This window comes from Haliotis rufescens, unplaced genomic scaffold (genome assembly GCF_023055435.1).
Source record: "Haliotis rufescens isolate VD_foot unplaced genomic scaffold, xgHalRufe1.0.p SCAF_81, whole genome shotgun sequence".
NCBI classification, from domain to species: Eukaryota; Metazoa; Mollusca; class Gastropoda; order Lepetellida; family Haliotidae; genus Haliotis; species Haliotis rufescens.
The window spans coordinates 1,443,221-1,462,009 of record NW_025964374.1 but is presented as its reverse complement, the minus strand read 5'-3'; the positions used below and the strand labels follow the sequence as shown (position 1 = coordinate 1,462,009).

Here is an 18,789-nt window from a genome sequence, read left to right as displayed (position 1 = left end):
TTTCATGTTTTTTTAATGCAAACGAATTAACCAGACCTGACCACAGATGGCCAGCATAGGTTGTTGGGGACAATTTTTAACCTGGAATCGCTATATGGTTCCCTCCAAAGTGTTGTCCATAAAGATCCAAGAAATATGTAGAGAGAGTCTGTGAATGTTGTTTAACACCGCACTCAGCAATATTCCAGCTATATGACAGTGGTCTGTAAAAAAAGTCTGAATCAGACAATCCAGTGATTGACATCATGAGCATCGAACTTAGCAGCTGGGATACGATGACATGCATCAACCAAGTCAGTGAGCAGGACCACCTGATCCCATTAGTCGCCTCTTACGACAAGCATAGTTGCTTTTTACAACAAGCACGGGTTGCTGAAGACCTATTCTACCCGGATCTTTGTGTCTATTCCAGCTATGTAGAAGCATGCAAAATAACCAAGACAACCAGTGACTAAAAGCATAAACAATGAATACCAGCACGGTTCGATGACATGCAATAAAGTCACAGATCCTGACCACCTGATCCCCATGTTGGTCTGGTCCCGCAAGAAGCAGGCCTTACTTGGGATCTACTCTGACATGACTCCCCATAGGGTGACAGTCAGGGTCTGATTTTTTGGTTAAGTTTGTTGTTTAACGCCGCACTCAGCAATATTCCAGCTAGCTGACAGCGGTCTGTAAATAATCAAATCTGGACCACACAAACCAGTGATTGACATCATGAGTATCAATCCACACCACTGGGATCGATGACATGTATCAACCAAGTCAGCGAGCCTGACCACCCAATCCTGTTAGTCGCCTTTTACGACAAGCAAAGTCACCTTTTACGGCAAGCATGGTTTCCTGAAGACCTATTCTACCCTGGAACCTTCACGGGTCCAGTCAGGGTCTGACCACAATGGGTAAACATCCATAACGGCTCTCAGCAGAAACACTATTTCATCCTCATTGTGTTGGCCAGCCAATTTATTCAAGTTAAGCAAGACAACATATACATCTTCTTGAAATAAACAACAAAGGTTTACAAAAATAAGTAAGATGTATTTCTTCTTCGCAGAATATTCAATTATGTAACCCAGTCCAGTAACAACGTATGAATGAGGTACATGTGAACATGGACATAACTTCTCAAATCAACATGGGGTAACGGTGCAATATTCTGATACAATTAATTGGCAGTGTCGCATCAAGGAATTTGAGAAATACCAGCAGAACTCAAATCCCGAATTCTGAAACTGGAACTTGGCCGTGCAAAATGTTCTTAAGCTGCAACATCTTATCTTAAAGCTATACCCTGTATTGCTATATGTCATTCCAATACAAATCCATGACCATTTGCAGTCACCTGTGAAGTTATGGCTGCGAGGCAAACTCCGACTTCGGAGGCATTCTACACCTCTTGTTATAAGTAGCATTATGCTGAAGTCATGCTGAAGTCATGCTGAAGTCATGCTGAAGTCATGATCAATACATCATACAATACAAAGGAACAATTTCACTACAGGAACAGACACTCTTTAGTACTATTTTCTCAAGGGCAATTATTCCCATGGAACAGTTTTTCCTATGACAATCTTTCGATGGTACATTTACACTGGCAATATTTGTTCCGGATAGAACCAATTCCATGTGGACCTGATCATCATTGACACAGATAATCTTTGACATGTACACATACATACATCAACAGTGACACAGTTTGGAAGAACTGACAGGTTAATATGCAAACACAGTAACTTGAAAAATGTACCTTTTTGGCCCAGGAATATAATTCTTACAGAAAAGCTTTTTGTAAATTGTTCAGCTTAAATATTTCCTTTTTTTGTATAAATTCTATTGGATTTAAATATGCTTATTTTGAACTTTATATGCTTGTTTGTTTATTTATTTATTTATTTATTTATTTGTTTGTTTGTTTGTTTGTTTGTTTGTTTGTTTGTTTGTTTTTATTTATTTATGCAAGATCTAATTAACCCCAAATCCAACTGCAACATAAAAAGTAATTTTATTTTCTTGATCTTTGGCATAGTACCAATAATCTGTAAAACTAGAAATAAATTCATCTAGACTTTACATGACAAAAAACGTCTCTGCCACTATAACGTATACACTGCATAATATATTTATTTAATTAATGGTTGGAACACAGGAATCATTCAACATGGATTTGTTTGACAACTGGTGTATTACATATATATGATATGAAAACAATATCATAAATCCTCTCTGGTTAACTAAACTTAATTTTCATTCCCTGACAGTGATACTTGCTCAAAGATTAATACTATCTAGGGATTCAGGAAAACCTTTTAAAACACATATTAGGGGTGCCACATTATTGCAAGCCTCAAAAAGTTTCTATAAAAAAAAACTACCGGGTACTCCACTTGAACAGGACCAAAGAAACTGTCCATACACTGTATGCTGTATTGAGACATGTTGCCACACTTGAGTCTTGAGACAACACGTATCATAATAATTAATTAATACCATTCTTGAGTGACATTCTCTATGACTGACTCATTCTTATTGTTTTATGCAATCAGATTTAGCATTTTGTCTCTTGACATGCTGCAAGTTAACAATAAGTAGTTATCATGCCAAGTCATTACAAAATGTAGTAAATAATAGCTTCTAAAAAACAAAAAGAATTAAAACATTTATCAACATATGGGTAGCTCTACTGTGTAGCATATCGTCAGGTTAAATTTGTCGTGTTGCGATGAATCGTGGCTACCCTGGTATGACACATGTGGTGTGAAACAGTATCTTATCCTCCAAAAATCAACATCAGTTTACACCACATATTCATGATAATCTGGCACACATAACATGATTTATGATACCTCCATGTCAGAATGATGAGATCTGATTGGTCCACGTGATCTTGATAAAATACTGTGTAACCCACCTTGGAGGGTAATAAATTTCTCAGCGGGGAATGAATCTCTTATACCCTGCCAAGAGCAATGCAGGCTGCACATGGATATTTGAGAGGCAGAATTAACCCCTTATACCCGGTTTCAATGCAAAGAACTGCACACTTCCCACCCCCCGAGCGTGACACAGCACAAGATAACCTCAGCTCAATCGAACAGCTGTTTTCAAGGCCGTAGATAATTATTTTTGACAGGGGGGGCAACTTGTACAAGTATCACTTGTCCCCAAAACTGCCTACCCTGCCCCTCCGGCTCGCTACGGCAATGGTTTTCTATCAATCAATTTTGAATTTGTGTTAATTCTTTTGCAATGTCACATATAAACATGTCAGTAAGAGGTATAAAAGCTAACGCGGGACGCATAAAACCCCATGTACCCTGAGTGATCCTGCTACAACCTGGAATATTATGACCAAACATAAAAAGAATTTAACAATATTTTCTGTACTGACACTGAGAATGAAAATTGGTAAACGAGGAAACATCAAACACTGAATAACCATGACGACAATTTGTGACAATCTTAATCATGATAATGACAAAAAATTATGATAATAAGTAATAACCTGATATTGAATTATATCAAATAGTTTGTTTGTTGTTTAATGCTGCACTCAGCAATATTCCAGCTATATGACGGTGGTCTGTAAATAAATGAGTGATTGACATCACGAGCATCATTCCAGGCAACTGGGATACGATGACATGCATCAACCAAGTCAGCGAGTCTGACCAGCTGATCCCTTAAGTCGCCTCTTACGACAAGCATAGCATGGTGAGAGTGGTTGTCTGAATAAGGGAACATCCATTTGATGTTTCCCCAGCTGTCTTGTTATTTACTGACCACCATCAAACACTTTTCACTTTCATTATTAACACACATAATATGACGTTGGGTATTTTCCACAAAACAACCTATAAAAAAATTTCACTTCTGCCAACAAACTATTCATTTGGGCGTATTTCTGATCAAAGTATTCATTTAAAAACTCTTCCATCCATTATTCGAGTGGTTTCCAAAAAAGTGTATCCAATTTAGGGTTCAGTCCACCATGTCCAAAAACAAAGCAAGGGCCATAACTCTGTACAATATTGATTATGATGGCTGGGTTTCGAACTTGATCTGGATAGGTATCCCATAATGCTGTATGAAAAATATTATCCTAGTGTTTCAAAGAAGACTTGACCCCATTTTGACACTGGGACCTTGTTAAGAAAATCAAACAAGGGCCATAACCATGAAAAAACCAATGACGGGTTTCTAACTACATCAACATATTTATCTCTTAATGATGTATGGAAAATTCCATCCTTGTTTCAACAGCGGTGTCTCAAAAGAGTTGTCCCCATTTAAGTCAATGGACAGAAGGATGGAGGTCTAACCGATATCCCCGTCCTACTCCGTGGCAGGGGATAAAACTGTTTCACATAACTGCTACAAGTTTGACAAGCTTATCCAATACAAAAAATGATAATGAATGTATATTTAAGCTTGACAAAAAAATATCCGTGAACAAAATTTTGTCAACAGGCGGACCAATCAAGAGAGCCCTAATTCTGAAACCAACATCAGTTCAAGGACATTTCCGTAAAATCTATGGGAAGACTATGCATCAAAGTCCATTTACAGTTTTTAGGTGAGAACTTGAGATGTATTTTATGACAAATTAAAAGTAAACGTTTATTTCTAGATTGATCTGGATCTTGACCAACATTAAGACTCTGAAAAGAAAAGAATTTTGTAATTAAAAGTCTCTTAATATATAATATAAGTGATCCCAGAGAATCTCCTTGTCTTTCTGAAACTGAAGAAATCCAGACGGAAGTACAGTAGACTTGCATGGGAGTTTACAGATATGTTTGTGTCAGGACCTTAGGGTTTTACCTTCACTTGTTATCTCTATACATTTGTGTGTACCGGATGAAAATTTCTGTGTCGTGAAAAACACTGAGGTCTGAAAGTGAGATTACCGTATTCGACGTAATAAGCGCCCAGGGCGCTCTCAAAATTAGAAATAGGGGGTTCTTATTAGAATATAATTTTAGTGAAAAAAAAGCAGAGTTGAAAGATTGCAAATTTTGTGGTTTATGCTGACAGCCTGAAATGATATAAAAGAAGAATCTGCGTGTATTATACACGATACCCGGTAGATATATTTTAGATAATTTAATTGCCCATAATTAAGGGTGCATATAACACACGAGGGCATATTATACACGAATAAATAAGTCTTGTGTACATTGATCAATTGGAAAGGGTGCTAATTGGGATTGTTCACTAGCCAAAATATTAGCAAATATCGCCATGGACGCTTATTAGAGCGGAGCGCTTATTACGACGAATACGGTAATCTGAATCATTAAACTTGAGTTCGCAGACATGTTCAGGTGTTGTACAGTGATCCCTCGTTACAATACTAGCTTTGGGGTCCAAATAATTGATGAGCATTGATAATAGACGAACAGCGGTTTAACCGAGGTTGAGTCGTTGGGGTTGATGAACAATGCAACAGTACATGATCTGCCTACCTAACAGGATTTACACTGCACATTTCGGAATTTGAAAAAAAAGATTAGAATAGTAGTTATTTATGATTTGAGTGTGATGTGCCTTGAAAAAAACACATCATATTTGTATTTGTATTAACAACCTGATTCAAACTTAAGCTTAAAAAAATAAAAGAATTGGTTTTCAGGCAATGACTTTTGAAAATATATAGTGGGTGGTGTGTTTTTTCTTTTTTGCTTGTTCAAACTAGTATGTAACCAAATAAACAATTGTGTACCACCAACCTGGCGAAGGGCCTCCCTACATAAACAAGCATACAAACTCCTATCGCCACCTTGACCATAACACAAGATGTGCAGTAAAAAAGTGTGCATATGTAAAGGGAAGTAACTGTGATCTATATTGGATCACATTGTTTTTAAGTATTAGGATTTTTTGATTTTTTGAAAATGGAAATAAAAATGAAACATGCTGCAGAGTTTATGATGATGCAGGCAGTGCCTGAGAACCAAGACTATTATTCTTTTAGCCCAAAGTGGGACTGCCAATTGGGTGAATGTGGGGTTAACAGTATTTGAGTCACATCATGGTGTTTCAGTCTGACGTGGGAGGAATGTGATGCAAATCTCAGACATTTAAAAGTTCAATGAAACCTAGAGCGTCGGAACTCAAGATCACAGGTCTCTTGCATGTCTAAGGGACATGGCCCATCCCCCCGCCACCCTTACCCCTGACTGCCAACCCCCTTCAATGATGACCATTTCAATATCTCTCCCCCATTATCAATACTACTAGAGCTGACCACCCTGTAAATGGGTGGCTGCCTTTGCCCTCTCCAGTTTTGTCACTATAATTTTCCCATATATATCCTGTTTTTTCATAATTAGTCATCAGATTATCAACAATATTTTTTCTCAAATCCTTGTATATAGACGCAGCCAAATTTTGGTAAGGTCCTCTACTTCTGGAATAAAAGTCTAAGGCGCCAAGGGCTAAGTAGTTCATGTTGATCCAGATGGCGCCTCTCCAGTATGGAGGATCGTGTTCAGTATTGTATCGGTTGTACAGTTTTGCACTCTGTGACAGTGACCGTAAACCATAGTCCGTCCACAGCAGGGATGGATTTTTGAGATCGTTGAGAATCTTGTACAGTTTGGGTGAATCGGGTTCCACGATTTTTAAAAGAAAAGGAAACAGACTGACATATCCGAAAATGTTGACGAACTGGTTTTTCGGTTCCTCCTGAGTGACCCGGATTTTGTCTTGGTTCATTGGTGGAGGTCGTTGCCCAGGTTGGAGATTTAACTGAGGCTTTGGCCGTTCCAACTTGACCCGGTCGGTATGAAAACCATAGTCACTGTACTGCTGACCTTGTTCGGACCAATGGAGCTTGTCCAGGAGGTCATTGTCGGTCAACAGTTTGTGAGTGCGGTCATATTCTTCCCAATCTTTGGCCAATGAGCGTGCAATGTCAGCCATAACACCTGAAGCTAGAGCAAGCCAACATCGTAGATCCACATGTCGCTCGTCATCAGTTGGGTGAGAGGATCGTGGGTAGTCATCAAGACCAGAGGTCAAGGTCAGGGGATTGAGTTGCTTAACAGCAGTTGCATCTCTCCCCCGCCAGCGATAAGATGAAGGATCTTTTCCAACTTGACTTGAGTTGTACCACGAGTACCAGGCCTTTAATCGTGGATAGAGGGCGCTGAGGAATGTTCTGTCTTTGAGTGTGTTGCTCTTGATCATGTCTTTGATAAGTCGCTGAAGAGGCAGGAAAAATGTTGGCGGATTTGCATTTTTGTTTCTTTGTACAACAAATTCTCCTGGAACCTTTGCCCGAGCCTCAACACCAAGAATCTGCTCACGAGGAATCCAGCCCTCAATATTCATGGTATCAAGCCAATGAGCAATGATGTCTTTGGAGATGGAGGGATCCCATTGGCTGATGAGGAGGTTGTGAAAGCCTTCATCCCACAGAAACCCTCTTGGAAAGAATGGTCGTGAAGGGACTCCGGTGTACAGAGGGGTTTGCCAATATTCAACAGGTTCTTCGTTGTAAATTGACTGAACAAGTGACGATCCATAGAAATAACCAATGCTGCCTACCATGTTACTAAAAGCTGCTTTTGCGAAGTTAATTTCATTGACAGAGTACCCTCTCTCTTTGAGGGGAAATGTTTTCAAGAAACGTTCATTGAAGGAACTCACATGGTTTTGCAAGGCATTTTCAAACACATTTCCAGCCAAAGTGTCACGTCTGTTGGTGACACTGCCAGACTCAAAGACAACCTCCATCTCAAATGGGAGAGTTGCAGTGACCTGGTGCACAACAAAGTTTGTGGGCTGGTCACTTGGGATGGCTCGACCATTTAGTACAAAATATGGCAGAGTCCTCTTCTTGTCCCAAGCATCCACGGCCATTGAGGCCATGAGGACGTCCTTCAGCTTGTCCAGTTGAGGGGAGTGGCTGATCAGATGACTGTTTCTGGCCCCTGTTGCTGTGTTCTTGGGGAACTTCAGCTCAAAATGACCAAGCTCCTCTGAGTATCCCTTGATTGATGAGAGGCGCTTCTTGGTCAGTTGTGGCGCAAGTTGACCTTGGCCGTCCAGGGCCATGTAGAACATTAGAGATACTGTTGCAGGTTTGTTTGGGTTCTGGAAGTAGAAAAGATACAGTATGTAATTTTATCCTCAGAAACAATCAACATTAACAGATATTAAGGTGAGGTGAAATGTGGTTTGACTTCATGCACTGATAGAGCGACGTGTGTGTGTGTGTGTGTGTGTGTGTGTGTGTGTGTGTGTGTGTGTGTGTGTGTGTGTGTGTGTGTGTGTGTGTGTGTGTGTGTGTGTGTGTCTGTGTGTGTCTGTGTGTGTCTGTCTGTGTCTGTGTGCTTGTGCCAGTCTGGACTGATGCCAATTTATAGTGCTAGCCCACCGAGATACCATGCCGCAGTTTAACATGAATACCCCATTCAGACACAGTATACTGACTCCAAGCTGACCAGTCCTTGTTTTAGCCCCTTAATGCCTAGCACCACGCAGGGTAACAACAAGTACCATCTTTATCGTCTTTTGATATGACGTGGCCGGGGATCAAACCCCAGACCTTCAGCTCTCCGGGCAGCGCTCTACCACTGGACCATGGAGGCGGTACAGAAATTAAGGTGTTTTAATGATTCTTGTTTTACCTATTAATGACATTTTTTTAATTGTTTGATATGATAAAATGAATTTTTAAACAAACTTAAAAGCTGTAAAAATATTATAATTCCTACTACAACCAACGATGGAGAGAGTTATGTTATTACTACATAGAAGTGTGACTCTCTGACAATCACAGTGTTTATTCGAACACAACTTCTTTTATCATGCTTATCACACTGTGGATAGGATCCATAATCAGGAAAGTGTGAATGGTTCAATATGTGCTGCTTTTTAACATAATATACATGCACAAAGCATTTGTTCAAGACCTCAGAAGCGAGGTCAAATGTATGACAAGCACCAAACAGGGACCCACTAGGCACTATAAGCCATAAAGAGGCTGAGCATGTGTTGGCATACAAATTTCATTATATTTCGATGCATTTCACTAATGCAAAATAACATACTTTCTCCAACAGGGATTTATCTAGGATTCTGAACTAAGTGGCCCTTGGTAGGTAAATTGAGAAAATAATCATTATTTTGTTCAAAATTGGAAATTGTAAAGACACGGCTGCTTACATATGGAACTGCTTTGACTCTGGCTGACCAGTCCCCTCCATGCTGACCTCCAGGTCGCTTCACAAACTGAGTCCTCAGCATGTACGTGGAATCATGGATGTCCTGTGAACCAAAGTTGACGCCATCATGCAGCATCCAGCCATAGCGCTGTAGCCTGTCACCCTGGTCACACCAATGACGTAACGGTGGCGGCATCTGCCCAGTGAACTGAGTCAGCCACATCAGACCTGCAAGTATTAGATATGCATTCTTGTGTATCCTTTTATTTATATCAAAATTTCATTCAGAAACTATTTAAATCCCTTATGAATAAAAACATTAGAAAAAAATAACGAAAATATTAGTTAATAATCAGCCGTGAAAGTATTGTCAGTTATGTGGTGTGCTATTCTTCCACAGAATCCCCATCCCCCTAACATGGGGAGCCAAAAACAATGCTTAATTTCCTGGAGCTGAAGCAATCTAATTATTCTAAACTTGAGTTGGGACTCTTTTTGTAATTTATTCTCTGTTAGTCTGTTGGGGTCTCTTGTGAAACACAAAACTTTAAGAGACATAATACAGAAGATTTTGGAGAAAAGGGTTTCATACCAACTACAGGGGATGCTTTGCTCCTCGTCTTCATCCCGAAATACATGTGCGATCTGTAAGTCCCCCAAAATCTATCGGGGTTTTCAGCAGCACTGGAACTATTATCTGCCAGTATTGTCGGTGATTGCAGTGGCGTTTTCACTGCTGACTTCAGTGACGTCTGATACCGCATATATGCAATAACTAGCACCACGCCGGCGGCCACAGCAGATATTGCCAATTTGGTCAAGAGGCCTCCTGGGGTTTTGGAAGATTTTTGAGACGGTCTGCTGTAAGATTTGGACGGTCCGAGGCCGTCACGTGGTCGGCTCCGACGCCTGACTTCCTTAGACATTGTTGACAATTATGTAATAGATGATTAATGCATAGACATTTGGAAATGCATCGTATTTACACACAAACACAGCAACGTGGACACCGACGCCATAAACCGGAAGTAGCAGACCACAGATAACCAAATTACGTTTGTCGTAAAATAACACGTTCAACCTAACCTTTATTGAGCAGAATAAATATCCGATCAAACCTAAAATACACTCAAATCCCATTGATGATCGAAATAAATCATAACGCCCAAGTAATGATTACGACATCACTAATTAATCGAAGCGCTCGTAAAATATAATACTTTCACAGCCGATACATTTTTCGATGTCCACAGCCACTGTAAATTATTTCTAAATTCTTTTGTAGTAACATTCTGAACGTTTTGGAATTTTCATATGTTGATTTCGACCTTCTTGCTACAATTTCGACAACACAGACTGTTGAAATATAACAAAAACACGCATGCTTATCTTGACACCGTGAGAACTCACCAGATTTCAAGGTACTGATAAACTATTAATTTGGTTCTGAAGGCAAATCACGTCTGATTTAACTTGGAAACAAATCATGAAGACCGTTGTTGTTCTGCTATTTGTGGTTTTTGTGTCGTATGTGCAAGGTAAACTGTCAGTTTTATGTTGATGAAAAAAGAGAACTGTTTCTGTTCATAGCCTATATCAAAGAGTATTTACTACTTATTATTATGTATTTAGTGACGAAATACTATAATAATCTGAAAATTTAAATCAATCCTTCCCACAGACAGACAGATAGATAGATAGATAGACTGCCTCTTTTCTGCCTCATGGTCACGACGTGATATATACTGTATGGTTATATTAATATTTTCATATTTTTATATTCCTAAATGCTAATTTCGTTTACAGTAAACTACGGTTATAACGAACTCAATGGGACTACTAATTTTAGTTCGTTATAACCGTAGTTCGTTATAAGTACATATACAGTATGACTACAGCAAGTAGTCGGGACCAAAAAGTAAGTTCGCTATATCCGTCAGTTCGTTATAAGCGTGTTCGTTATAACCGTAGTTTACTGTATCAGATATTTTGGGGGATGTTTCAGCTATATTCTTTTTTACCACCCAGGGGCACCGGTGGACAACAGGAGCTCAGTCCAGTGTGAGTACAGACGTACATAATGTAGACAAGGCAGTATCACCAACACAACAAGACACCAATTATTTATCTTAGAGAAAATGGCACTTTGTTAACATGGAACAGAGAGGTGTCCCTTACTTACGTGTATGTTAAAAGCGACACCATCTATATATGCACATGCATGTTTCGCCAAAATGCATGAAACCCGTGAAGATCCGAATTAGAATAGGTCTTCAGCAACTCATGCCTGCCGTAAGAGGCGACTAACGGGATCGGGTGGTCAGGCTTGCTGACTTGGTTGATACATGTCATCGTATTCCAATTGCGTGGATCGATGCTCATGATGTCAATCACTGGTTTGTGTGGTCCAGACTTGATTATTTACAGACCGCTGTCAGCTAGCTTGAATATTGCTGAGTGCGGCATTTATTATTTTGTTTATTTCGATTTTAGGAACGACTCCAACCTAATTGACAATTTACCGAATGAAAACAAAAGATATAAAATAGCAAATAGTATGTTTCTATTGCTTTTATAAGAAACTTCATCATGAGCAGTCTCATTAAATTAATACGTCATCGCTGCGTGAAGCAGGGAGTATCGTGTTGGGGTAAAAGGTCTGATTTTAATGAGACTGATTCACGAGGAATACTTTTCAATTTTATTTTATGAAACATAACCAGGGCCACATGCACTTGTCTTAGAAACGCAAACTGCATAAATACTGATAAAGAATAAAAACATACCTTCCATAATCGGTGGAACGAACTCCGTGATTTTCTTGAATACAATACACAACAGCCAGCATTCAGCACCACTGCCTGACGCAGAAGGTGGGCGTGGCTTGGTGTGAGAAGCACATGCGCCCTTTAAAGCTCTTGTACGCTTACGTGTGTTGTTTGTTGTTTAACGCCACACTCAGCAATATTCCAGCTATATGACAGCGGTGTGTAAAGAATCGAGTCTGGACCAGACAGTCCAGTAATTTATATAATGAGCATCGATCCACACAACTGGGATATGATGACATGCATCAACCAAGTCAGCGAGCCTGACCACCCGATCCCGCTAGTCGCCTCTTATGACAAGCGTAGTCGCCGCTTACGACAAACTTGGGTTGCTGAAGACCTATTCTAACCGGATCTCCACTTACTGTAGGCTATTACACACAGTAAGTTCAAGATACATATTTCTATTTACGAAAATTCATTTTCTCTAGGTGATTTTATCCTAAACTTCAAATTTTCATTTCAGCATGATGTTCTTGTACTTGTAGCTAGATTCATCGGCTGCATCCCAATCTCCTGCTTCGTCAGCCCGTGCATGACGGCCACGTGTCTTGGTCACCCCGGTGCCACATGCAGGTATATGTTCAGCTGTATCAACTCTTTAACTTCTTTGTAGATTAGTCAGCGAGTAAGTGAATGTCACTTCATGCCACTGTCAGTAGTCATGACTCAACCATATCTTCAGACTTTGTGTACCTACCTGACCAAACGAACTCGTCTTCGGCGTTACCAGGGAACCTTTAACCTATAGGCCACCCCGCCGTGCAATTGTGGTGTCTCCAAAATGACATTGCTGCAAGTTCGCCCACGCTCTTACTCAACTACCAACTCATTCACTCACACACCTACCAACCAAGGGGGCGTGGCTGCCACAATTCGCTGAGGTGCGCCCCATAGCCGTGACATGATCGTGGGTTCGAATCCCAGATACTCCCCCGGGCAGTTTCTGTGCGCATATTACCCATGGTTGACGGTTTCATCTAACGGCCTGTATGATTGGGGTTTGCTATCATATTTAAACTTGATACTCCATGATATGATATACTTTTTGCAGTGTTAAGCCAGGCTCACTCGCTCACACGAAACGTGTCATTAAGTATCTAACGATATATCAAAGCACCGGTTGACTGTAATAAATGCTGACAAATGCGTGTCTATGTTACCTTGCCGAAACGGTGTTCAAAATTTAATTATGTTGTAATAACATGCACTTGTTAACAATAGATTGCAACACACATCCTTATATTTCTCTTTCTCTCAGAAATAATGCCTGATGCGACCATAAATCTTCACTCACTCATTTTTCTTCCAGACAAGGATGTGGATGCACAGCTGAATGGCACGATTCAACCGGAGCCCGTGTCTTTTGTTGATAGCGCTCACTATACAACGTGTATATGCAGTATATATATATACACACCAATAAACCATGAACGGGACATAGTCTGGGTGTTATTTTTGTTTGTTTTTTGAACACCACTCAGCAATATTCCAGCTATATGACAGCGATCTGTAAATAATCGAGTCTGGATCAGGCAAGCTAGTGCTTGACATCATGAGCATCGACCTACGCAATTGAGATACGATGTCATGCATCAACCAAGTCAGGAAGTCTGACCACCGGATACGTAAGTCACCTCTTACAAGCACCGGTTGCTGAAGACCAATTGTAACCCGGATGTTCAATGTGCTAAATATATCGGAAAGAAACATTAGGTGAATGTGTGAAGAAAAACAAACTATTCATCGGTTGGCCTCAATTCAAGCTAACACCGGTCAGAAGAACCTGTCACGCATATCTAGTCCTGGGTTAGCTGTTATCTGTAGATCTACTACAACGTGGTGAAAGACCTTGCACTATGTTCAAGCTTTATGTCGTCGTCTTAACCTTATCCCTCTTGTTGGTGATAAATGGTAAGAAGGTTTCTAAGTTTTTTGTAAGATAATATACCTAATAATATATATATATATTAATTGGCAAACGTCTGTTGATTCGGTTCTTTGCTTCAGTGTAATCTGAAATGCCCAAATCACAGTGCCTACTTCTTACATTGATTCAGAAATGGTACTTTTCTTTCGTATTTTTCAGGATCCCCAGTCGAACAGGAAAAGCGGATGCTATTAATATACAGACCCAAGCGTATGATTCATTTTTATAACATCTTATACAGAAAGTGTGAGATACGTATGCCTAGTACTGATATATATATGCAATGTTATCTCGTCAGATGTCACACATTCTTCTCCTGTATGAAAACATACACTGATGTAATCATATATAACATGCGTAAAGTTTGTTCTTTACGCCGCACTCAGCAATATTACAGCTGTATGACGCCAGCCTATAAATAATCGAGTCTGGGCCCCGTTCCACAAAGCGATCTTAAGTGATCGTAAGTCCCATACTTTAACATAGGTCTACGATCATCGTAGCGCTAAGATCGCTTTGAGGAACGGGGCCCTGGACCAGACGATCCAGTAATTGGTATTGTGAGGAACGGTCCACGCTGTCGGGGTACGACACACAATCAATCAAGTCACCGAGCCTGACCCCACGGATCCATGTAGTGGCCTCTCTCTCTCTCTCTCTCTCTCTCTCTCCAGACTGAGTGTCTCTGACCTCTTGTGTTTCAGAGTGCACGAACAACCCGTGCTTCCAAGATCCGTGTAATTATTCCAAGTGCCCCTCCCACCCGGAAGCTACGTGCCAGTATGTATATGTTATATCACTGCGTGTCAACACGTAATGATGATGACGCAGGTCGTACAAGTTACCAAGGTTCATAATCGGAACGAAATCCTGGCACGGCTAAGGGGCGCAATTCTGCATAACAACTTGCGACTCTTGAGCCCAACGTGCCACTGGTACCTTAAACTACGAAGAATATTTCAAAACTGCTAACGTACCTTAAAGAATGTCAAAACTAATCATGTTACTTTTGTTTGTTTGTACGCTGTATCGTCGGGAAACTGTGTCATCGCCTATATTAAGAATATAAACTGTGGGGCAAAAGAAAGTATACCGAGGTTGTTTTTTTTATGTAAATGAAAAGTGAAAGAACTGTTGTTAAATTTGATTATATTCATTTAACCATCACTCATTCATACAACAATTTTCTGAAAATTAATCTGTCTGGGTAATGTTGGGTAAATATAAATTGGTTCAATGAAGCCTGAAGTAAGAAATTTATTTGCTGCTACATGTCCCTACCATGTTTGAAATGTTCCAAAAAAGCAAATTTATTGATTTTCAAATATAAGATGTCTAAGAGTTGTGTATTATGCGAACAACGTTGTTTTTTATTTTAATTTTAAAAAAATCAAATTACATTTTTTTTAAATAAAACAATATAGAAATATTCATTCAATGCTGATAAAGTGCCAGTACAGTTCATTGTTTGGAAATAATATCCCTGACTTAAGATATTTTCAGTTGACAATCAAACATACCATCAAATTAAATGAGATGTATAGTTTCTTTTGCTCCTCAGTTTATAAACATCTACCCATAACGGTAATGTACAGCATGGAAGGGATTGAACGTTATGTTCCAAATCGATAGAGTATTGTCCCATCGCTCTTGTCGAATGTCTATTGAAAGACATGTTTATTGTTGTACATACACTGTACCTGTTATTGTCTTCAGCTTCGACTGCAGTTGCAACGCTTTCTTCCTCGACCAGAGTGAAGTGCCGGTTTACTGCGAGACTCTCTCAATCGGATAAAGTAGAATGTATTTCTTCAATAAAAGTTAGCTTTACCCTCGTTGTGCTTTGCCTCTTTTAGTACACACGGATAGTTTATGTGTCGTTCGAATGTTTGTCGAAATCAGTCATGCAGATGTCCTGTTTATACCGGATTAAGAGAGGGGTCATCGCCTTTACAAAGAGTAAATATTTAAGTACCAAATTCGATGTTTTATTACAAAAGAAGCAAAAAAAATCATTATTATCTAAGTGCCACGCGTTTTACAGCACATGAAATACTTGATCTGTCAAGTAGTTAGGTACAATGCCAGGTCATGAATACACAATGCAATTTAGAAAGTGGTCAAATGTAACCGATGTTATATTTGGGATAACACTTTCTGAGTAAAGTACAGATTCTAGTACTTTTTTGGGTTGAGTCCCGTTCGGGATTCGAACCCACACTTGGTCAGTATGACCTATGAGACACTAAAGTCTTTAAGAATGTTGTTTTAACTATATATAATGAAGTTTTGTGATGGTGGTCTATAAATAATCGAGCCTGTGCCAGTTAAATCAGTGGCTAATAGCATGAATACATCCCTGATTGTCCATATATTATCTATCTATTGTATTTGATAAACAGCCTGGATTGATTAATCTTATCTAACCTAGGTGAGGTGAAATAGGGTTTAATGTCGCGTTCAGATTATTTCTTTTCTATAGCCACGTGCATGCACGTGTGTGTGAGGCTGCTTGTGTCCGGTTTTACAGTGCTTACCGCAAGTTAACCCACTCAGTCAGTATATAATCACTCCAAGCCAACCAGTCCTTGTTTTATCCCCTCAATGCTGAGCGCCAGAGATTAGTGAGTGAGTGAGTGAGTGAGTATGGTTTTACGCCGCTTTTAGCAATATTCCAGCAATATCACGGCGGGGGACACCAGAAATGGGCTTCACACATTGTACCCATGTCGGGAATCGAACCCGGGTCTTCGGCGTTGCGGGCCAACGCTTTAACCACTAGGCTACCCGACCGCCCCGCGCCAGAGATTAGATAACCGAGTGAGTGAGGGAGTGATTTGGGTTGAACAGTATTCCAGTTATATCCCGGCGTGTCACCTTAATGTTGGAGGAAGGCCCGATGTGATGCTGGTCTTAGATGCTTACCACGGGTCTAGTGCTGACATACCAAGAAACATAATCAGGGTGGACCGGGATTCGAACCCACGACCATAGATTTTTGGTTTGGGCGTACCCAATGGCCTCAACTCTGCACAATGGGATGTCCTAAGCGGTATACGAATTTAATGAGATTGAGGTTATCTAGGCATGTGATTAATCCGTTTTGTTTATCTAAAGCAGTAATTGTTTATTGTTAAGCAAGTTTATCTATGCAGTCGTTTAAATATGCAGCTACTCGCCGACCCGTCTCGCATCAAAACACGGGCCTGTGTACTCGCGGGCAGATGACCGCGGAGTACGCTGATCACTGTGCCGGATTAACGAGACTGATTAATGAGTGATTTCAGCAATTTCAGCACTCGGTTCCTGCATCAAGACAAGGTGACCTATGTTACGAGGTGATTTGCAAATTGAAACGCAAGGATTAAACCCAGAAATCGTGAAATCAGTAAATCACAAGATCAGAATTAACAAGTTAAATTGAAACACGTAGTTTTATAAGTTTACAATCACAAAATGCAAAATAATGGGCCAAATAAGTGGCAGCACCAGTAAGTAACACGTCGAGTGTCTTGTAACATGTGTCCGTGCTGAATCCGTAATAGTGTTGGAAGCTGGCGGGATGTTCGGAGTTTTCAGATAGGTACCCTCTCCGAACTTGTAGGTAGATAAGACGTAGTCAAATCGTAAAGGCATCGAATCGCCCTCATTTCGCTCTTATAAAGGTACAGCCAGTCTTCTAGAAACTGTCACGGAACCTCAAGAACGATCAAGCTTGAAATGTGTATTTCCAACAACAAGGGGTGGTAACTCTAATCACACTTCTTGTTAAAATTTGGACAATACAACACCCGACATTTTAGTAGCGCTTCAGTCATTTGCTGCCCCTGCTTCCTCTAAATTATACCCATTGGGTTGACTGTGTAAGCATCGGTTGTGTTTAGCGCCTGGGTATAAATTATCCTACGTAAGTTGGACAGCTGGTTACATCTTAAACAAACCCGCGAAGATCCGGTTCAGAATAGGTCTTTAGCAACCCATTCCTGCAGTAAAATAAGACTATGTTTGTCGTAAGAGGCGACTAACGGGATCGGGTGGTCAGGGTCTCTGACTTGGTTGATGCATGTCATCGATCCCAATTGTGTGGATCGATGCTCATGATGTCAATCACTGGATTGTCTGGTCCAGACTTGATTATTTACAGACCGCCGCCACAAAGCTGGAATATTGCTGAGTGCGGCGTTAAACAACAAACAAACTAATACATCTTAAATTAGCACTAAAACAAACTAACCAACAGGTTTGTAACTAGGCTTCTCACGGACACACAAACCTACACATGATCGGGGCCATCGGAACCGCTCGTAAATCTCGAACACCACCATCACCATTAAAAGCCAGAAAACGTAAACTATCGTAAGAAAACGGGGTATGTGTCTGTGCCCCAAGATGTCCTTTTGTGGAAGAATGTACAGCCATGTTGGTTGTTGAAAGGTAAAACAAATGCATGCCGGGTATCTAGGTATAGATCTAGGTAAAGAGGTGTGACAGGCTGATTGGATACTTAAAGCATATTGCTTGCAAGGATTAGCTATTCATAGGCAGACGAGATGTAATACCCTTGATCTCTGTTAATCAAATGTTTGGTGACGACGGACTTTATCAAACTGAATTTGATGGCCGAGAAGTTCTTTTTGGTGGTCTTTCTGTCCAAGAACAATCCATGTCATGTTATCATTTTGGGAATTTCTTTACATATGTGATACTGTGCACTAGTGAATCTCATTCATGATCTCTAATTGTTTAGACATAATAAATAACATGTCCCGTATACATTAGGTTGCCATGTCTGACCTTGTTCGCATAACGTTTGTCATCAGAGGTTTTCTTTGTCTGTCAACGAGTACCTATT

General features: G+C 40.1%; 1 protein-coding gene across 1 annotated transcript; it reads right to left on the bottom strand.

Annotated features, from left to right (window-relative positions):
- Positions 1-951: 951 nt before the first annotated feature.
- Positions 952-10,215, bottom strand: LOC124142031 (mannosyl-oligosaccharide glucosidase-like). Its single transcript, XM_046510272.2, has 3 exons — positions 9,772-10,215; positions 9,181-9,407; positions 952-8,106 (listed from the first exon to the last, which is right to left on the bottom strand). The coding sequence occupies exons 1-3, from the start codon at positions 10,103-10,105 to the stop codon at positions 6,214-6,216; spliced, it is 2,454 nt and encodes an 817-aa protein (XP_046366228.2). The 5' UTR covers positions 10,106-10,215; the 3' UTR covers positions 952-6,213.
- Positions 10,216-18,789: the final 8,574 nt, after the last annotated feature.